Source organism: Grammomys surdaster, unplaced genomic scaffold, assembly GCF_004785775.1.
Source record: "Grammomys surdaster isolate TR1022 unplaced genomic scaffold, NIH_TR_1.0 172, whole genome shotgun sequence".
NCBI lineage: Eukaryota > Metazoa > Chordata > Mammalia > Rodentia > Muridae > Grammomys > Grammomys surdaster.
This window is the reverse complement of record NW_021604620.1, coordinates 4,678,960-4,701,869: the sequence shown is the minus strand read 5'-3', so window position 1 is coordinate 4,701,869 and position 22,910 is coordinate 4,678,960. Positions and strand designations below refer to the sequence as shown.

Genomic DNA, 22,910 nt, shown 5'->3' with positions numbered 1-22,910 from the left:
CTCCCTCTCCCTCTCCCTCTCCCTCTCCCTCTCCCTCTCCCTCTTCCTCTCCCCCCCTTCCCTCCTCTTGTTTTCCCTACCTCCCTTTCCCTCCCCTACTTAGCCCTCTGGTAATCAGTAACTAGTAAAACTCAGCATCTGTTCGATTACCTACTGATGGCCTTAGTCAGGGTAATGAAACACCATGACCACAGGCAACCTAGTGAGGGAAGGGTTTGTTTGGCTTGCACTTCATTGTCCGTCATTGATGGAAGTCAGGGCAGGAAGTCAAAAAAGGCAGGAACCTGGAGGCAGGAGCTGATGCTGAGGCCATGGAGGGATGCTGCTGACTGGCTTGCTTCTCATGACTCGTTCAGACTGCTTTCTTATAGAACCCAGGACCATCAGCTCAGGGGTGGCCCCGCCCACAGTGGGCAGAACCTACCCCTCATCAATCACTAATTAATAAATTAGCCTATAGGCTTGCATACAGCCCACTCTTACAGAGGCATTCTCTTAATTGAGTTTCTTTCCTCTCTGATGACTCTAGCCTGTGTCAAGTTGACATAAAACCAGCCAGCATACCAAAGGCTGATTTTTCTACTGGTTTGTGTTTCTTTTAATTGGCTGTTTTACTTAAGCTGTGCGTGCGTGCGTGCGTGCGTGCGTGCGTGCGTGCGTGCGTGCGTGCGTGTGTGTGTGTGTGTGTTTCCTAATGCATACTCAGATTGCTCACTCTTGCCTAGACAAAGATGTAACCACCTGCCTTTTCTTCTTCAGCATTGGTTGTGACCACATGCTTTTTCTTTTTGATACGCAGGGTCCTTGTGGGTGCACCGAAGGCAGATTCTAAATATAGCACTTCAGTAAAGTCCCCTGGAGCTGTGTTTAAGTGTCGTATCCATACCAACCCTGACCGGAGATGCACCGAGCTGGACATGGCTCGAGGTGGGTGGACACGCTTGTCAGAGTAGAAATGGGAGTGACACCTCCATACTTTGTTCTTTTTCTATGTAGGATGGCCTCATTGTTCACCAACCTACCCTCTCTCCCGCTTTCCCCTCTCCATCTTACAGATGTGTACTGAGATTCTATCCGGTATTAAGCACTGAGATATGCCAATGAACAAAGCAAAGAAGGAGACTGTCATCCTGGGCCTTAAAAACCAGTAGTCAGAATAGACATTAAAATAAACAATAGAGTAAGAGAAATCCAGAGGGAAGGTGTATGCTAGGGTCAACTCTATATTGGAGGTCGGAAAGGGCTTCCTTGGGGACCTTTCTGTGTATGGAAGGTAGCTAGCTGGGAAGTCGAGGAAGCGAAGTCTCCAAGCAAGAACAGTGTTATAACAGGAGAGGTGAGCAGGGGAAGGAGGAAGGCGGAAAGGACATGTGCCAGGTGGGAGGGGCTACACCACATAGGCCTCACAGGACAGTTACATGATGGGATTTCACTCCCTGTGTGTGACCAGAGGCCACTCAGATCAGTGTCAGCTTTTCTGTCTTACACGGTGAAAGGCATGATTGGATGGATTGCAGTGCTCACTTTTGTCTAGCGGATTATGTAGCTTTTCTAGATCAATTTCCATGGATTGGCTCTGGTCCAGCTGTACATACTGGGGATTGCTTGCACTGAATTACTCTGAGAAGCTGGAGATAAGAGAGGCAAGCACAGAAACCCAAGCTAAGTGCAGGAGAGCCAGCTGCGCGGGCTTGCATGAGCTTGCAATCCCAGGGTTGAGGAGGTGGAGGTGAGACTCCCGTGGGATCACTGGTCAGCCAGCATAGCTAATCCTGTGAGCCTCAAGTTCAGCAAGAGACTCTGCCTCAAAGGATAAAGTAGAGAGTTACTGAGGAAGACTCCTGACTTTACATGCATGGACTCACACATGAATACACACTCTTCCAACATGTGGCACACACACAAACACACACACACACAAACATGTGGCACATACACATATACACATGATTATATAGCTCCAATATGTGTACACACATGCAAACATGTGAACACACACATGGATGTGCTCTCTAACATGTGCACACACATAGACACACACAAATGCATCCTCCAACATGTACACACACATACACATGCAAACTTGTAAACACACACACACACACACACCAAGCAAAGCCAAAAAAAAAAAAAAAGAGTCCTGATTTTCTTTATCCGAAGAAATCGTGCTTGTGTGATCTGCTCTGTGAAATGTTTGTTACAATGACTTCCCAGAACATCAGTGGAAACACTTTTTCTTCATGGAGAACTTTGTTGTGGAAAAAAGAATGAGCTGAATTAAACAGCATCATTTTGTTACAAGTTTGTATAGAGTTGACATTTTGTTATAGGTACAAAAGTTTGAGTCCCTAGGACCACCCTTTGAAAAGCAGCCAGCTGTACCAATCCTCAACCCAAATCTGACCTCTTTTCTCCCTCCAGAGAAGACTCGTGGTGCGATTTGTGGGAAGACCTGCAGGGGAGACCGGGATGATGAGTGGATGGGGGTGAGCCTGGCCCGGCAGCCCAAAGCAGATGGCCGCGTTTTGGTAAGACCTTTGAGGAGAGGGTGACTTGGGACAGGGCACCCTAAGGATGAAGGGCTGACCTCATAGGAAAGTTTGCTAGCACATAAGCCAGAACAGAGCGTTAAGGCTATCGGCTCTGTGTTGCTGCTTTGAGGTATGTCTGACCTGCAGTTTCAGGCCACATGTAACTGCACGCAGCAGGGGACAGCTAGGAGGCTCAACACAAAACTGTAAAGTCACTTAAAACGTTGTGAGATGACATTTGTGGGATTAAAAAATACCTCAATTGTGTGGTCCTCAAGTGTGAACCTTGTAGGTGACAGTATCATATTGCTATGTCGAAGGCTGACATGCCTAGAATCTGCCTTTGTATGGTCCTTAGACATACTGGACTGAGGTTATAGCTCAGTGGTAGAGTGCTTTCTTAACATGCATGAGACCATGATCAGTCCCAGGAGGCAGAGAGGGGGTAGGGGGTAGAAAGGCTGAGACAGAGAGACAGAGTCAGAGAGACAGAGACAGAGAGTGAGACAAATATAAAGACAAGTGAGATAGAGAGAGACAGACAGGCAGATAGACAGACGGAGAGAATATGACAATATAGGTAGAAAGAAGTTTGTAATAATTTCATTTACTACCTAAGTATTTTTGTGTATGTTTTCAGGTCTATAATGTTGTACACACACACACACACACACACACACACATATAGTATATGTTTCAGGTTTATAGTTTACATAAAATAAACAAACCTTGAGGCTGTAGCTTGGGTTCTTGCAGACATTTGAACATGGAAGGCAGTTCTCTGTGTCTTTAGTCAACTCCTCACACTCCAGAGGCAGCTGCTACCTTGCAAACATCGCTGTTGGTTTTTCTAGAGCTTTACATGAATGTACTTCTATTCAGGTGTTCAATTCCTGGGAAACACACAGTGAAAGGAGAGAAGTGACTCCCATGAGTCACCCTCTGAAGTGTGCACACACACACATGGAGACACACACATACACATGCATACATACACATGCACACATACACTCATATATATATGCACACACATATGCACATAGACATACATACATATACACACATATACATGCACGTACATACACACAAACACACATATACATGCACACATATGCAAATATAGACATACATATATACACATACACATGCACACACACATACACACAAATATACATATACACACATACATTGCATATGCACACACATACACATGCACACACATACACACATGCACACATGTGTACATACATGCACACATATACATGTATGCACACAGACATACACATACACACATATATGTGCACATGCACAAATATACACATGCATACATATGCACACACATAGACATGCACACACACATACACATGCACACACACATGCACACATGCATACATACATGCATGTATATACATGTATGCATACAGCCATACACATATACACATATACATACACATGCACACACATAGACATACACACACATAAGTACATATTTAAAACCAAACCAACAAACCACTAACTGTGACAGAGACTTGGTTATTAACCATTTCCTCTCTTTTCTTGTATATTTTTCTGTTGAGAGCACTCAGGCATGCGTACTTCACAGTCTGGTGACATATATTCAGGCATCCCATGGCCAGTACCCTGCAGGCTCCCTGTGCTCTTTCCCAGGCAGCTGGTGCCCTGCAGGGTGATCTCCTTCAGACTTCCTACAAAGTCTGCCATTGGCTTTCCTCGAAGGCTGTAAGAAGATTTGTGTTTTAAAAGTTCAAGGTCAAGAAGAGAAAGTGAGTCCAGCTGCTGTATCTCAGGGGTTTCCTTTGAGCCACAAGCTGTCAAAGCAGGGGGCTTTATGGATGTTTGTTCCCAAGGGAAATGGGGTTTCCTCAAGGATACAGGCCAGAAGTTTCCAGTCCCCTCTGAGGAGCTTGATTCTGTGTTGATCTCCTCAACTCCACCTCAGCACACTTAAGAGATCCTCACATTGTTGGGTCCTTGGGAGAGAGAGAGCAGCTGGGTACTGTCACCAGCCTCCCCGCTGGACACCACTGTAGGTCTCATTGACCGCCTCCCTCCATTTCTTCTGGCCTTGGATTCTAGTCCTTTAATCCTTGTCTCAGCATGTCTCAGGCCATGGATGATGGCCAAGCCACCACATTCTTCTAGGCATGGTGGCCTGACCCCACAGGGTGACTCAGCCCCAAAGAGCCATATCTCTTGTCTACCATTCTTGGGAAAAAGATGGGAGAAACCAAGCATGTATATTCCCCAGAGGGGACCCAAAGCTGTGACTCGGAACCAATAGGGAGGAGGAGGATGTAGCTGGGGACAGCAAAGCATGAGATGCCCCTCCAGGCATTGAATCTCTAGAGATAGCCTGTTCTGCCAAGATATACTAACTTAGGGATGTGGAACTTTAGTGTGGTTGAGAGCTTGTTTGCAAAAGTGCAAGACAAAGACTCAACGCTGTGGCAGTTGGTACAAGACTCGACCCAGTCTGGGGTCTTGAGCAAGAGTGAGGAGCATGGGAGACATTTGGCCCCCGAAGCCAAGGAGGCAGGGTTCAAGATTTGTAGGAAGTGGTGCTGCAGACAATCGTAGCTAAGTAATTGAGCTACAATGCTCGAGCCATTCATTCAGTCAGCCACTCCCTAAGGATGCTGGAGAAAGAGAGGTAGGCACAAGAGGGCATCTACAGCTCTCCTGTCTCTATTCCTGGTGTCGTCATGTATATAACCTATGATGCAGCACCTCAGCCTTTAAGGGTATTATATACTCTGAGGAAACATTTGCTTTCTCTGGGCATGCATGCTACTGATAAATAAAAAGCTCACTTCTCCGCTAAAATCAGGAGACAATCCCAGAAGTACGTGAGAAAACATTGTTGTTTCTCAACACCATCTCTAGAACGCTCCATCTCGCAAATGCCAAACCCTGTTTCTGTCGAACACAACTCCCTTCCTCCCACCCCCTGGTTCCAACTGGTCATCGTCATTCTAATTTTGAAGTGCTCAACATGTCAGATCCTCTTCAGGTGGAAGCAGGCAGAACTCCTCATCTCGGGTTGGCTTCAGTCATTTAGCACAGTGTCCTCACCGCTCAGCTCTGTCGTAGCGTATATGACAGCATTCTTTTCTTTTTCTCAAGACCAAGTGATACTTTATCACACGTGCACAGAGTTTTCTTTGCTCGTTCATGGATGCATGCTTAGGTGGCCTCCAGCTCCTTGTCATTATGAATAAAGTTGCTACAAACACGGACAAAGATTTATTAGACATCCCACTTTCCATTTCTTTTGGATACATACAGGGAAGTGGGACTATCAGATCATGTGGTAATTTTACTTTTAATTGTTGGAAATACATTGGCACTTTGTCCCTCTAAAAGTGCATAAACCATTTTGTGTTTGCCCAGCATGCAGAAAGTTGTAGGGACAACGAATTGTTCATCTGCTTGTTATTGGGGTCTTGTGATAATGAAGATAGAATCTACAGCCTCAGGCATGCTAAGCACGAGTTCTGTTACTGAGCCACAATCCCAGCACAGTCAATTTCATTTTAAATAGTGGCCATCCTAAAGAGTGTGAGGTGATATTTCATGATGGTTTGTGTGTGTGCATGTATGTTAGTGTTATTTAAATATTTCCTTTTTCTTTAATGGCTCATTTTTGTCTGTGAAATCTTTCTGGAAAGCAAATATTTTTTTTAAATTGAAGGTAGAGAAGGCATTTTGAGCCCTCAGGAATACTTTATGGGACAGGATAAGACCTGTCTCCCTAGGGAGACAACCTTTGATTTCAAGGGTGGGATGGTGGAGAAGGAGACCTGTGACTGGGAGTAAATCATCTCAATGACAAATGGCATCAGGACCATTGCTGGCAAGACCTAGGATGTCAAGCTGGCCCACCAGGCTAACCTTGGCTCTGTATCACGTGGTTCCTTCAAGTTTCCATCAGGGACAAATGATCCCTACTACAAATGCCACCATGGGGCTGAAAGCAAGTTCCTTCCCCTCCCACTCCGTTCCCGTACCCCTGGAGTAGAGATGGTGTCCTCAGTAATAGGGAGGACAGCTTAGTCAGTCATGCCACACAAGCACAAAGACTTAAGTCCAGACTAGCAGCACCATGCAAAAGCTGGGCACAGCCACTCATGGCTATAGTCTTAGCTCTGCAAAGGCAGAGACAGAAGGATCCTTGGAGCTCACTGGCCAGCCAGCCAGCCAAACCGACAAGATCCAAGTTGAGTGGGAGATTCTATTTCAAAGAAAGAAAGAAAGAGAGAGGAGAGAGAGAGAGAGAGAGAGAGAGAGAGAGAGAGAGAGAGAGAGAAAGAGAAAGAAAGCTAGAAACAAGAGAGGAAGGTATTCTATATTAACCCTTGGTTTCCGTATGTGCGCATGCACGCGTGTGCATACACACACACACACACACACACACACACACACACACACACCTTGGACATTCAGAACCATGATCTCTCCTCATCAGAGCTGCCAAGCCTCAGACAATGAATTGACTAAACGGATTTTTTTCCGGGTGGAAGCAGCGCTTTCCGGCTCTAACTCTGGTTTCCTTTCTGAATGTCAGAGCTCTCTCTTGCTCTCATCTGCCTACTTCCCTTGTGCCTTCTTCAAAGTCACCCGGTATGTTCCTGTGACTATTTCTGTCACTGCTTCCTGGTTTGGTACGTGCGTGTGTGGGTGTTCCGCTGAAATATAACACGTGAAGAAAAGTGCACAGGTCACGAGAACACACTCCGATGAGTTTGCTTCAGATGAACATCTGCCAAACAACATTCCCAGCACAAACTACCCCAAAGCGTCTTGCCTTGCACCTCCCCAGCTACCCCCAGCTCCAGGGTGGCATAGGGTCTTTGGGAGAATTCTGCAACATCTCAGCCTTGTTTTAATCCTGTGTCCACTACGTCTTAATGGCCAGGGTGTGACCTGGCTGTGCATTGCAGACCTGGAAGCACGACAAAGCTTGTGCATCTGTGGACAGCAAGTGCAGGTGTGTGAGGGCGGCAGGGACAGACAGGCGTTTGTGACCAAGCTGCCTTTCAGGAAGGACATGCTGTATTCACACAACAAAGAAGGCCTTTGAAGGAAATTGGACAATTTTCTTCCTCTTTTTATTCCTTGGGAGGAGAATCAGCCCTTCTAACTTGAGATGTGTGAGAGCTAAGATTTAGGACGATGGTAGGATCTTCAGTCTTTTCCTAGGGTGGTTTGGAAGCCGAATTTGAACAGGTTGCTGCCTCCTGAATCTCCTCCTCATCTCCATTCCCCTCCTTCATTTCCTTCCCCTCCTTTCCCAGACCTTTCTCTCCATCCTGTTCCCCCTCTCCCACTTATTTTTTAAAAAATATTTTATTTATTTATTTAAATCAAATCATAATTTTTACTTATTCACACAGGGGTTATAAACACAGAAAGGCAGGATGTGGGGAAGGGGATGACACCAGAGCATGGGTGTTCAGGGAGAGTACAGATATCTTTTAGAACAGGGTATCAGCTGGGTAAGGTTCAGGGGACAGGTCACTATGACTCTGCCTATGATTCACTTGTCCTTATCTAAGTTGATATTGTCTGCCAGGGCTACCTATTTACGAGGTCTATGACTACTCAGGCTGGTAAATTTCCACAAAAGCTATCTGTTTATAATAGCTTATAGCCATCTGTTTCAATGTTTTTCCACAGAGACCCAAGACTTGGTGTTAGTATACATGTATGACAGGCCTATTGCTGATTTAGGCCTATGGCTGATTTTAGGCCTTCAGTGTGTAAGCAGGGCTGCCCCTGACATCTCTTCCCTTCTCTAAGTACCCTCCCCCACTTCTTATCCTCTTCTTTCCTTCCTTCCTTTCCTCCTCTTTCTCTTCCTCTGTTTCTTCCTTCCTTTCATCCTCTTCCTCCTTCCTCTTTCTTTTTCCTCTTCCTCTTCTTCTTTCCCCCTTCTCCTCTTCCTTGTTTTCTTCCCTCATCCCAGATCTTGTTCACGCCCCTAAGAGCACACGGTACCTCTGGGTTACTCCCAGAGCCCAAAAGCAAGTCCTGGCCACTTCCAGAGAATGCTCTTCTTTTCCGTTCTTCACCGCTCCCTGCCCTTCCTTACAACTCACTCCCCAAATCAACCGAGTCATGATGCTTTGCAGTCCCTCGGAATCTTACTCTTTTTATACAGGATGCAGGTCAGATGGACTCATGTGCGTGAGGATGATCTATCTGGCTAAGCAGTGTTTTCTTCTTATAATTTATATTCAGAGTCCCTTTCAGTTTTCTGGAGTGGGGCCTGTCTTTGACCTTTGATCTCTGTCCTCCCAGAATATTGTAAATTAGATGAGTGTAAAATGAAGTATTTGAGTCTTCCAGGGATTCTTCAAGGTCACCCTTAAACAGTTTATAGGACGGAAAGCAGACAATATAATAAACATCGGGTGATGCTGTCCGTGTGTGCAGCTGGCTGCCAGACACTCCAACGATAAACTTCAGCCTCTCCAACTCAGCATGCTCTAGGTGACGAAAGCTCACAAGCTGCGGGCTGAGTCCTTCAGCTAGAATAAAGCCCATTAGCCCAGGAACCGGGTTAGCTAAGGAACTCAAATTTTCAAACTGTAAGAACTAAGTCAGAACCCAAAAATGAAAAACCAACTAGCCGGCCCTTTCTATCCACGGGTTCTATGTTGGGGGCTTCCTACCAGTAGGCCGTGTGTTTGATTTCTTCAGATTTAACTAGTTGTGATCAAAACTAATTTTTAAATCTGCATATGTCCTAAGCATGGGCAGACCTTTCCCTTGTATTTATTCTTCAGATGGCATGATATAACAGTTTCTATTGCATCCACACTGTTAGAAGTATAGAGATGATTTAAAGTATGGGAGGGAGGGGGCTGGGTAGATGGCTCAGTGAGCAAGGACACCTCATTCTGCAAGCATCAGGACTTGAGTTCTAATCCCCAAATGGGAAGGAAAGACAATAGTGTGAAGTAGGAGAGACAACTGATCTATCAGTGACTATCTCAAACATGGCACAGAGTATGGCCAAGCTCAGGTCTCCAGTGCCATGCTGAGGGTCCCCTCTGCCTTTGGGCAGAGTGGCTTATCAGGGCCCCTAGTGAGAGCGTCACTGGAGGGAAGAGGAGCAGAGGGCTTAGATGATAATGTGATAATCATACAGTGAGTGAGGAAAAGCCTGCACAGAGGCCTTGGGTATCCCATTTCAGCTAGGTGCTAGGGCCTCATGGGAAGGCTTGCAGGAATGACCAATGGCCCCGCTTCTCAAGCAGGGACCCAGAATCTTAGGATGGAAAGGCCTTATAGAAAGATGAGACTCAGGAACAACTCGATCCAGTCCCAGTCTCAGCATTTACTATGTTACTCAACCACTCTCTGCTACTTAGCTATCCCATAAGAAAACGGAAATCCTGGGCCAATGAGATGACTCAGTGGGTAAAAGTGTTTGCCATGCAAACCCAGTGACCCAAGTTCAATTCCCAGGACCACATAAAGGAGAGAACCAATTACACAAAGTTGTCCTCTGACCTCCACATGAGTGCTATGTCCAAGCCCTAACTTCCCATCCTTCTCTCAACAATAAGTTTTAAAATTTTAGGAAATTGTCTCAGTCACTGCTCTATTGCTGTGAAGAGACACCATGACCAAGGCAACTCTTATAAAAGAAAGCATCTAACTGAGGGCTTGCTTGCAGTTTTGGAGGTTTAGTCCCTTATCGTCATGGCAGGGAGCATGGTGGCATGCATGGTACTGGATCAGTGGAAGTCAAAGGCAGACCACCAGTTTGCCAGATGTCATGACACTGGGGAGATGATCAGATCATAAGGTGCCTGCTGGGTAAGCACAATTGCCCAGTGCAATCCTCAGCACCCACATAAAAAGGCTGGTCTGGTGGAAATACAGCCCAAGTACTGAGGACAGTTAGTTGAGTGGATTCCCTGGAATTTGATGGCTAGCCAGTGCCCCAAGCTGAACTAGTGATTTCCAGGTAAAAATGAGAGATGCTGTCCCCCAAAACAAAGTGCAAAACATCCTGAGGACTAAAACTGGAGGTTGAGGTCTGGTCTAAACACACACACACACACATATATATACATACATATATATACATACACAAATACACATGTATATGCATACACATATATGTGCACACATACATACACATGTACATACCCAAGCACACACATATGTACACACACACACATGTGCATAACCACACACACATATATACATACACCCACATACACATGTACATATCCAAACACACATATATACACATACACACACATGTACACACACATATATACATTTACATACCCACACACATATACACACACATACACATACATACACATACACATGTACATACTCAAACACACACATATGCACATACAGACACATGTACACACACATATACATTTATATACCCACACACATATTCACTCACATACACATACATGCATATGTATATACCCAAACACACACATATACACATACACACATGTATACACATACATACATTTACATACCCCCACACATAAACACACACATACACATACATGCACATGTATACACACACATATACATTTACATACCCCCACAACATAAACATACATACACATACATACACATGTGCATAACCACACATATATATACACATACACATATAATATATATACACATAGCACATACACCATACATACACTAAAACACATTCACACACACCATTCACACACACATATACACACACCACATACACTCACATACACATACACATACACACAGAAACAAACTGACATTAAAATCTCTGATTATTTTAAGAAAATGTATCCATTGGTCAAAGCAAGGTGAACTGATGCCAGAAGCAAGTGCTTTGCACTTAGGAGAAGGAGCCAGGCTGGGCTGTCCATTCCTTCCCTCACCCCCACCCCCACACCCCTGAGACAGCCGGTATATTTCCCGTGATCAGAGAATTAATTTCATGTCACACTGGGACCAGAGGTCACGTTCAAGCACAAAGCAGGGTGTGTTCTTCAGAGCAATATGAGCCAGGTCTGTGCTCTGGCTGGTGGCCACTGGTCCTCTTGACAGAAATTGATTGGCCTCAGCGTCCCTCAGAAGTTTGATCGAAGCACTGAAAAAATACTCTCAAAAGCTTGCTGAGGGCCAACCTTTTCCTAAGGTTCTCCTCATCTCCTCATACGCATGACTCTCACTCACCTACCCTGGCTGGCCGTTGCCCAGACACTGAAATCAACCACTGCTGAATCCATAAAATATGTCCTCCACATCACCGCTGGGGCCTGGCCGTCTCTCTGACATCTTACTTTAGACCCTTCCCACTTGCCGTCTTTCTTTCCCTGGGACTTCCAAACCTGTGTCCCTTCTCATGTCCTTTACACCAAATGCTTCTCTTTCTGGAAACTTCTCCCTTCTTGTGCCCAGTGTAGAGGGTGCTATCCACTCTCTAGGCTTTCCCTGCTCTCTGCCTAGAAACCATGTCTCACTCCAAGACTCTGTAGCCCACTGTGTGTCATTCCCTCTCTGTGCTCAGGCCCAGGTATGATCACTCTCTTTCCTCCCAGCAGCCTCTCAGGAGCTGGTTCTCCTCCGTGTCATTTTTCTGATGCCTTGATGTGAACTTACACTCTCCCTCCCTCTCTGTCTTTTTAGGCCTGTGCCCATCGTTGGAAGAACATCTACTACGAAACAGACCACATCCTGCCCCACGGATTCTGCTACCTCATCCCTTCCAACCTCCAGGCCAAAGGCAAGGTGCTGATCCCCTGCTACGAAGGTGAGTGTGGATTGGTTCTTCCTCAGTGCGGTACCCTCCTTGCTGGGTAACTTCAACAGCCCCCCACCCTCTCCCTCACACCACTGTCTCAGCATCTTTCTGGCTTTCCACATGCTGGTGTGAGAGCAGGGTTATCTGTCCCCAGGTTGACTCTGGCATCAATGCTATGTTCATGGAAGAGGCAACTGCAAAGGGGACAATGGTCCAGGCCCTGTCCATCCCTGCTCCTGCCACAGAGACCATGGTGTTCATTATGAAGTCCCAGAGATAAGGTCTAGCCACGTGATCCAGCAGTTCTCTTAGCTTCCTGGAGCTGCCAGATGCCATAGGGCCTTGAGAAACTTGCCATCTTTTTCTGGACCCGAGTTTCCTTATCAAAAAGGTCAGGAACTGGTCCAGGTGATCTCGACAGCACCACTGCAATGCCAGAATGCTCACTGGAGTTCCACAAGACTCCTGGTTGTTCTAGGCTGTAGAAAGAGCAGATCCAGTATCTATAAAGCAATAATGTGGCAGAAGTTGTCCAACCAACCCCCCCTCATTCAGTTCTCATGACATACACTTCTGACCCTCCTTGAGTGTCCTAGACCTGGACATAGAGCAGTCCTTGGGTCTGGAAAACACTTGGTATCAGTCAGCTATCACTGCGTAACAATACATTTCCATGCCAAACAATAATAAACATGATTTTTTTAAAATTTGTACAACTCCACACAGGCTGGGCTCAGGAGAGCTTAGTGCGCTCTGGTTGTAGGTTCAGATCAGGTTCGTTCTACATGTCGCCTTCTGAGACCATGAGCTATGTAGGGTGTGCTGTGTGAACACAGGGTCACTTGGGGTCTTCTACGATGCCCTGCTTAGAACTGCACATTCTTGGGATAAAACAGAGCCAACCGTTACTGAGGCAGTTGACTTGAGCTTTAGATGCTTCCTTTGGTGGTCTGCACTCCCTCTTTCCCTAGCCTCGTTCTGGTGAGCTGAGCCAGGTCCCTCCCTAAGTGCAAAAGGCTGTTTGATTTTTAATTGCTTCCCACTTATGCTTTTGGAAAGAGGTCTCACTCCCTGGTCTGGGTCTACACTGCTTTGTGCTTCCCTGAGCTGTCTTAGGTTTTGTACTTGTGGTCATCAAGAGGGTTCTGACACTTTCTGGACATTGTAAGTAATCTTTGTCTAATGGGGAAGGGGCGGGGAAGGCACTATGTGGAATTCAGAAGGCAGGACATTCTGTGAACTGTTCTCTACAGAAAGGTCAGCAGGGGCCTGAGTCGAGGCACAGACTCTCTTCTTGTGTGAGGATGGGCTGTTTTCATACCTTCATTCTTTCTTTGCTTGAGGCTGGGCGAGATGGGGAAACTGAACTCTGGTATTGTTCACTCCCATATTGTCCTAATGGGATAAAAAAACTTCATCTTAAAATCCCGTGATATAGCCACAGATGTGTAGCTCAGTTGGTAGAATGACTGTCCAGCATGCGTGAAGTTCTGGGATTTTATCCTCCAGGCCAGCTAGGTACACAAGCCCCTATCTCAAATGAATGAATGAATGAATGAATGAATGAATGAATATCATCAGCCAAGCAGTGGAGAACATGTGCACCAAGCCAGGACATTTGGTTTTCACCCACCTGTCTCGGCACTTTCCACACCCCACACAGCTCACTCACTGGTCCCCAAACACAAACCATGGAACACGCTTGACCTGAATTTGTAGCCAAAGCCCATTCATGTCAGCTGAGCCCCAGCTCATGCACAGCTGTATGAAGGAGAAACCAACATCCGTTGATTTTCCATGAAGAATCAAAGTTGTTATGCAGGGGTAGCTGACCGGCACAGGGCTCCGCTTGGGAGCTCAGAGTCCTCCTGCAGGGATGACCTAGGTTTCTTTGCTTTGTATATTTCTTGACTCCATGATGGTCAAATGGAGCCAGAGAAGATACTAGCAAGACGTTTGCTCCCACTTGACTTTTCTTCCTTAAGGACACACATGTATTCAAATTTGTACTTTGGCTAAATAAATAAATAAACAAATAAAATAATAAAAATAACCCACAGTAAGGGGTGGGGCTGGAATAGGGAGTGCTGGGACGAAGAGCAGCTGCTTAGGAAGGCAGAGGACTGGACAATGGTTCTGTGTTCTTGGATCTGTAAAATGAGAGGGGTGGCGATGCTCAGATTTCTCCAGAAGACTGGGTTAGTGGGGGGATTAGGTGGGAGGCAGGCCCGCAGTGAGAAGGCCCTGTCTTGTCCTGTTGGTTTTGGAGACCTCCACTTCCCTGTTTTGTGGTCTAAATGAAACCAACTTTGGCTCCTAAAACAACCATTATTTTCTCTTAATGTGGAAAATCTCAGTGACGCAAGCTCGCTGTTCCAGGTGGGGATCACATTATGGTTAAGGACAATGGAAGCATTTAGAGTTCGATGGGACCTTTCAGATGTCATCTAGACCAGTTTGCTGGGTGTATCAAGGTCCAGAGAGATAAGCATGGTTTGTAAGTCTGAGTTTTCACTGTGTGGAGGGTGAGTGGCACAAAACCCAGGACTCCAAATGCCAGCTCCTGAGTCCTGGCTCTACAGCTCCCTCCCGTTAACACTGACTGCTGATGAGAAGGTAAACTCTGTGTCCAGCTTAAGTGATCAATACTTTCAAATTCTTAGAGCAGTGTCTGGTATACATCTGCTAGCACACTATATGCTGAACATATTACGTATGGTAATATGCTTGTTATAGGTTAGTGAGCCAGGCACTAAGTAAGCAAGGTTTATGAGCGGTTATAAGGCGAACTGACTTGTGTTAAAGGAGTAGAACTCATGTAGTTTTGTTAAGTGATGGCTGATGAGCACCAGAGAGACAAAAGCCAATATACACAGTCCCAGAAGAGAAGGGAGTACGTGAGGGGAGAATGGAAACCAGTGGAAATGAGGAGGGACACAGGAGGGCAATAGTGGAGGAAGGGATAACAGAAAAGTGTGTACTAACATACACGAGGGATGGGGAGATGGCTCTGTGGTTAAAAGGCTTCCCATCCAAGTCAGATTCCCATATACATGCCAGGTGAATGTGGCACACCCCCAGAAGGCAGAGACAGAGGAGTGCCCACCACGGAAGACTGGCTAGTGAGATCAGCTATTTTGATGAGCTCTGGGTTTGATTGAGAGGGTCTGAATCAAGGAAAAGGACAGAAGAGCACTTGAGGATGATTTCTGATATTAATTTTGGGCCTTCATCTGCATGTACACACACGTGCACACAAATACATGCATACACAAATGCACATGCACACACGTACATATGAAAAACATACACACCTGAAAATGTCATAAGTAAACTTATTTTTTATAATAATTAGAAAATGGATTTTTCTAATTATTTATGGACTAAAACCATAAATCTTCCAGTTGCAGAAGAGAACAGAGGGGACTGCATGTTTGAACACTGGTGCTGTGTAGGACTGAATCCCCAGGCCAGGCATGTTCAGTTGAGTGTCTCTCCCCAGGGACTTGAGCTGCATCCAGGGCAGGCTTATTTCATTTTATGATTGAGGAATTTGAAACCTGCTTAAGGCTTACAGTCTGTGGAAGGCAGGGAAGTGACGGACGGAGGCACTATACTGTTAAGTCATGGCAGCCGGCAGGGCAGGGTCTGGAGAGGCTCCTCCTTCCAGGTTTACCTACTGTGCAATGATGACAGAATGCATGAGGGACTGAGACAGGCTTGATTGGGGCTGCTGTACCACACCACCTCGCTTGGTGTAGTTAAAGGTCTTGCCAGTGGAATGGATGCTGGCATGCCTCCACTCCTCTTTGGGTTGTTCTAAGGAGATCACAAGAAATCCCAGAGGACGGTGCTCACAGAACCTGCCTGTTGCTCTGTAGTGGTGGCTCCTTGTTGGGCTTCCCGGAAGGTCAGCAATACAGTCTCCTGAAGATTAGAAAGTCAGTTTGGTAGACTAAACTTTCTGGGTCACTTTTCTAAAATGTCTTGAGCTTTTTTTGTTTTAAAAATGATTTTATTTTTAAGAGTGTGTTTGTATGGTATGTGTGGTGTGTGTGGTGTGGTGTGTATAGTGAGTGTGTGTGTGTTTGGTGTGTGCTGTGTATGTGTATGAAAATATGAACAAAGGTGCCCATGAAAGCCAGAAGACTGCATCAGATTCCCTGGAGCTGAATTTACAAGTGCTTTTGAGTCCACTGAATTGTGTGTTCTACGAGCACAGTATACAATCACTGAACCATCTCTTGGGTCCCTCGAGCTTTTGATTTCTTAAAAAACATTGGTCTTGGGTTTGGCACAGGGCATTTTCTCATGGCTTCTCAGCTGCTTCCTGTTGGATGGGAGAGGCTACCAGAACATCCTGTTGGAACCAGGAAATACAGAAGGAATTGGAACTCAAAAAGACTAGGACATAAAATCAGATAAACTCACAGTGCATCCCTGTAGCAACACATCGAGTTTACACCTGTCTCAAACAGGGACAGTAACATTATGCCCTCGTGTTCTCTTTGTCAAAGTGTGGGAGAAGATAAGAACTTACCTGGCATGACTTGGGGAGATTACCAGAAAAACAGAGTGAACACTATCAAACATTAGTTACTTAAATATGCCAGAATGCTTTTTAAAAGAGTTATCTTATTTTAAATTGTTTGTGTGTGTGTGTGTGTGTGTGTGTCTGTCTGTCTGTCTGTCTGTGTCTGTCTGTGTCTGTGTGTGTCTCTGTGTGGGCATGTACATGTGAGTGCTGTGCCCTTGGAGGCTGGAGGTCAGATGTGTCAAATCCCTTGAGCTGCGTCTCTAGTCACCACACTAGGGTATTTAAAGCCTCTCCAAACTTAAGTCAGTACATGTGATAAAATCAAGTACAGACACTTCTTCTATCCTTTATCCTTGAACCCACCAAGGCAAAAAGCCAGAACTTAGCATGAGACTGTAAGCAACTCATGTGGTTTTTTTTTTTTTTATTGTGATGGGGAAAAAATATCTCATGAGTCTGGGATGACTTGAGAGAAGCCTAGAAGAATTACAGAAAGTGTTCTCTGACTGAGAGAGGGGCCCTTAGAGGACCAGCCAGGAAAGGCACTTGCTGCCAAGCACCAAGCCCCCCACATGGTGGAGGGAGACAATTGATTCCCATAAGCTATCCTTTGACCTCCACATGTGTGCAGTAACATGTGCACATGCCCTTGCCCTGCAAACAAACAAATAATAAATAGATAAATAAATAAATAAATAAATAAATAAATAAATAAATGTATGTATGTATGTAGATTTTATTTGTTAGTAGCAATGATGGTACCATTGTATTTCAGGATGTGGTGGCACCAAACATTCACATAATTGACAGTTTCTGCTCCTCCATTCTGATGAGGTGACTACATAAGTTGGAAAGGTCTCCAAGTCCTCTCTTGTAAATTGAGGTGATCAGTATCCCCTGACAGGAGATTTGGGGTGTTTTAAGTTCCTATACCTTCCAAACTCAATAAACGAGAATCTTCTGATTAACTTTCAAGTCATGTAATAGTCTTCAATTTGTCTTAGAAGGTGTCCATGGGTGCTTCCTTAGTCAACTGATAGTTAAGGGCAGAGATCTGGATTGCATTAAAATGATCTGAAGAGCCTGGAAAGGTTTGTAATTGTTTGTGGAGTCAGGTCTCACTGTGAAGCTGGGACTGGTCTTGCATTCTCTGTCCTTCTCCCTCAGCCTCCCAGCTGCTGAAGTTACAGGCATGCACCGCCAAGCCTGGATTAGATTTTCTTAAATAGCCTTGAAGATCTTATCTGTGTAATCCTGTTGTTAAGCTCTCGGCTCCGGTTACTATAAAGGATCTGAAGTTGTGTGCAAAAGGTTCTTAAATCTGAATTTTAAGGGTCTGAATTGATTACATTTTATTGTGCTTTAAAATTGACTTCAATTCTCAGAGCAGCTGAGCTTTTATTTCTCATGTGCATTTCTTAAGGCTGTGGTCATTCCCAGTGTAAGAACCAGACCAAGGCATTCAATTGTGAAGACATTTTTTCTCTCTTCTGAATGCTGAAGGGCAGGACCCCACAGGGGATAAAAATCAATTATGATCCATTTACAAATCAAAAGCAGTCGAGGTTTGGGTGGGTGTGCATTTTCTTTTGTTTTCAGAAGGAATTGTAAAAGGCTAAGCACATCCATTTAAAGATTCAAAAAGAAGGCCCTTCCATTTTTATTAAATAATGAGCCCCACTTTTACACAGGGCTTTCTGTTTTCCAAAGAGCATTTGCAAACATTACCTCCCTTAAATAAATATGGTGAATTAAACAGTAAGATGCTATTCTATATTTTATACAGTTAAGAAGAGGGTCCTGGGGCTGGAGAGATGGCTCTGTTGGTAAAGTATTTGCTACACAGCCATAAGGACCCTGCTCAATCTCCAGAGCCCATGTGTTTTTGAAAAGCCAGTTTCAAAATGCACACTGGATTGCAGCTCTGAAGAGATCAGACAGGAAGATCCCTGGAGCTCACTGGTCTCTGGCCAGACAGCCCAGATAAAATGGAGGGCTACAGGTTCAGTGAGAGACCTGTCTCAGAATAAGGTGAAGAGTGACTGAGGAAGACCTAGTGTTATCGTCTCATCTCCATATGCACGAGAACACACACATATACATTCACACACACTCACATACACTTATGCGCACACTCACTCAGTTTCATGTACACACCCACACACTCACACACACATTCACACACTCACACATGCTTATGCATACATACTCAGTCTCATATGCATACTCACACACTTATGCACACACAGTCACAGTCTCTCTCTCACATACACACTCACACTCACTCTTGTATGCACACTCTCACACTCATGCACACTCACACACTTTTGCACACACAGTTTCATATACACACATTCATACACACACACACACACACACACACACACACACACACACACACAAATGGAGACTGGCTCCACAGGACAGTCAGGGCTGAAAGGAGAAGGTCAGAGGTCTCTAAAAATGACCTAGGGACTCATGAGATTCTAAATTTCTTGGAGCCAAGACCTTTAAACAAAAATGAATCCTATACTTCAAATAAGTTTCTATACATTGTGCGGGATTACTGTTAAAATTGTATCTTCTAACGTTACAGGTGCCCACAGTTTCTAAGTCTCTTTTAATAGTGCCTTTCTGTGTGGCTTAGCATTCTGAGGATTGTTGTCTGAGAAGCACCCAGATCAGAATTCACCTGACAATAAACACCTTTCAGGTTCTAGGAGGTGGGACGGCCACTTGAATTTGTAATCATACTTATGAACACAACATTTTGGGTCAGCACTTTTCTTGTTGTTGTTTTGTGAGACAGAGTCAGATTGTGTAGCTCTGACTGCCCTGGAGGTCACTGTGGAGGGCAGGCTGGCTTTGGACCTGTGGTGATCTCCTGGCTTTGCCTTCTGGATGCTACAATTACTGGCTTGTGTCTCTGCTTCGTCAGTGTTCATGTCCATATTGTAGAGATGAGAAAATTGGGGTCTAGGGGAAGTTGATGAAGGTCTTATTGAGAGTTTATTAAGAACAGGGAGGGTTGTTGGCCCTTAAAGTCAGCGTAGGTTTCCGAGATGGCCCATTTCTGTTGGCACGTTGATTCCTTTATGATCAATGGGGGCACAGAAAAAGACCTCCAGTTACTGTGTTATGAACCGGGTGGCTTTTTAGGATATTATAGACTTTTAGGATCACGCTTCAACTTTTTGTTTGTTTGGTTTGGTTTGTTAGGTGTAATCTAGAGGCAAGCCCTGCAGTCACTGAGAGCAGACAGCATTAGCCCGGTGAAACTCGGCAAGAGGCAGATCTGTTCTGCAGCCCGGGGCTCGCTCTCTCGCTCTCTCTCTCTCACTCTCTCTCTCTCTCTCCCTCTCTCTCCCCCTCTCCCTCCCTCCCCCCCCCTGCCTCCCCCCCCCCCCCCATTCAGCTTTCGTAGCTCAGCTGCTCATGTTCTGTCATTGGTTACGACATGAGTGTTTCAGCCGCAAGATTGAATTCTATTCCCTTCTCAGCTGGGGCTCTCATTGAAGTGTGACTGTCCCATGCTCAGGGCCGCTTTTTCTGGAAGAAGAAAATGTAAGCCAGTGTATACCAAGCCCAATAGATACTTGTCATGCAGCTTGCAGGCTGATGTTTCTGAAGTGGGTGGAGGCAGAATCTTGCTTTCTAGTCCTGAGTAGAAGCAACTACTAATGGGTTAAAAAATGTTTATTTTATTTTTAGTTGTGTATGTAAGTGTGCGAGTGCACGAATGTGTGTGTGTGCAGATAGGTCTGTGCATATGAGTCCAGTGCCTGTGACAACAAAAAAGGGGCATCAGATCCCCTGGACCAAGAAGTCTAACTCTAGCAAGAGCAGTCAGTAACTGCTCTTAACCATGAGCCATCTCTCCAGCCCCCTTTCCTTGTAATTCATTTATTGCCAAAAATATACATAACAATGAACATTGTAACTATTTTTCAAGTGTGCCTCATTCTTATTCACACTGGGGAACTGTCTACCTCTCTCCAGAAGTCTTTCATGGTTCCTGTCTGAAATTGTCCTGATCAACACCAGTTTCCCATCTCTTCCCTCTCCAGCTCCTGGCAGCCCACTTTCTCCATAAATTTGCTTATTCTGGGCACAAGCAGAACCATCCAGTATGTGACTTGCTAACTTCATTTAGGCCCGTCTCCTCAGGGTATACTCCATGTTATAGAATGTATCAAAATGTCTTTCTATTTCAAGGCAGCATAATATTTCTTTGTAGCCATACAGTTCATTTTAAACAACCCGTTTGCCTGTGATGGTAAACCTTCCTCTGGAAAAACAGCATGAGAGGTGGTAGAAATGGGTGAGGTGCAAACAGCCCCACCCTCCACTGCTGACTGAGGCTAATGCCGCAGCCATAAGGCTTTAGCTGCACTGCTGGCTGTGAACAATGGCGCCCTGACCTGCAAAATGAATGTAAAAGGCCAAAACTATTAAATATTCTCTATAATTCTTTTCTTCTCTTCAAATGCCCTTCTTGCTTAATTGCTTGATGCTGTTGGCTTTCAGGACTTGCCACAGCCCACTCGGGAACTGTTTCAGTAAGTTTTTCCCTCTTCCTCTCTGACCTCGCTATTTATAGCATTATACTTATTTCCCACGTAGACGGAAGTCCATCAGAACGGAAGGTAGTTTATCTTCTCTTCCTTTTGGGGGAGGTAAATGTTCATTTTATTACTAATGACCTGTCCACTAATAAGCATGGACCCCTAAATTTTTGCTTTATCTTCAGTTACTGAGAGATTTATCACTCCTTGGTGATGTTTGGAAGGAATTTAAGGCTAGAAAGCTATTTTCCCAGATACTTTATTTTCTAGCTGAGCTGAACAACTGGAAAATGACTCTGGGATCAGTGTGTTAAGAGTAGTTTTGAGCAGGAGACGGCTCTGAGATTAATATGCCTACTTCGTGAGCACGAGTTGACTTCAGATCCTCAGGACCCACACAAAGACCAGGAGTGGCATTTCGTATCCGATACCTGCGCTGGGATGGGAGACTCGACTCGCCAGCCGTGCCAACCCCATCAGTGAGCTCTGGTTCAGTAAGAGATCTTGTCAAAAAACAGACAGTGGTTGAGGATGACACCTAAGGTAAACCTTTGGTCTTGCCATGTGCATACATGGACAAGGGCATCTGCACACACATGTACGCCTACTCACTAGCTTTGCCAAAAGCTAAACATAGAGCTAGTATTGGTAAGCATATGAGTAGCATGCTGTCCTATTCCTGTCTGTATACATGAAGACCTCTATGTCAACATTCCGTGTGTGTGTGTGTGTGTGTGTGTGAGAGAGAGAGTTGGGCCATTAAAAAGTGAAATTCTGTCATTTAATACAAATTAGATAGAGCCTGTGATCATCATTTGAGTGAAATAAGTCAGACTTACAAGACAAATTGTACACGTTTGTGTTCTTTGTGTGTTTATCCTAATGAGTTTCTGTCAACTTAGCACAAACCTAGACATAAATCAGAAGGAAAGAAATCTCAGCGAGGAACTGCATCTATCAGATTGGCCTGTGAACAAGTCTGTTTCTTGGTTGCTGATGGATGTGGCTCCAGCCTAGTGTGAGCAGTGTCCCCTAGGGGCAGGTGTCCTGGGCTGTGTAAGAAAGACCCCGAGCAAGCCAGGGGGAAAGCAAGGCAGTGGATGGCAGCTCTCAGTGTCCTCTGCTTCAGTTCCTGCCTTGTGTCCCTGCCTCAGCTTCTGTAGGTGGTGGGCTATGAGCTGTGAGAGGAAATAAACCACTTTTCTCTTCAAGCTGTTTTAGACCAGTGTTTCATCACGGCCACAAACTAGGTCCTAGAATTCTTTATAGACACACAAGAGCATGTGTGTACCTGCATACCTAAAAACCTATAAGTGTTGATTCCTAAATCGTTGTTTAATGTTCAGCTGTTAAAGCACTTGGCATTCCTTGGTTACCCCCTCCCCCAACATACACACACACACACACACACACACACAGAGAGAGAGAGAAAGAGAGAGAGAGAGAGAGAGAGAGAGAGAGAGAGAGAGAGAGAGAGA

The 22,910-nt window shown here is 45.1% G+C and overlaps 1 protein-coding gene across 1 annotated transcript in view; it reads left to right on the top strand.

Annotated features, from left to right (window-relative positions):
- Window positions 1-22,910, top strand: part of Itga9 (integrin subunit alpha 9) — a 246,687-nt gene that overhangs the window by 18,272 nt on the left and 205,505 nt on the right. Inside the window, exons 2-4 of the mRNA XM_028767293.1 lie at window positions 800-927; window positions 2,422-2,528; window positions 12,216-12,339. Coding sequence (XP_028623126.1) covers window positions 800-927; window positions 2,422-2,528; window positions 12,216-12,339 — 359 coding nt within the window. The remainder of the gene's footprint in view (window positions 1-799; window positions 928-2,421; window positions 2,529-12,215; window positions 12,340-22,910) is intronic.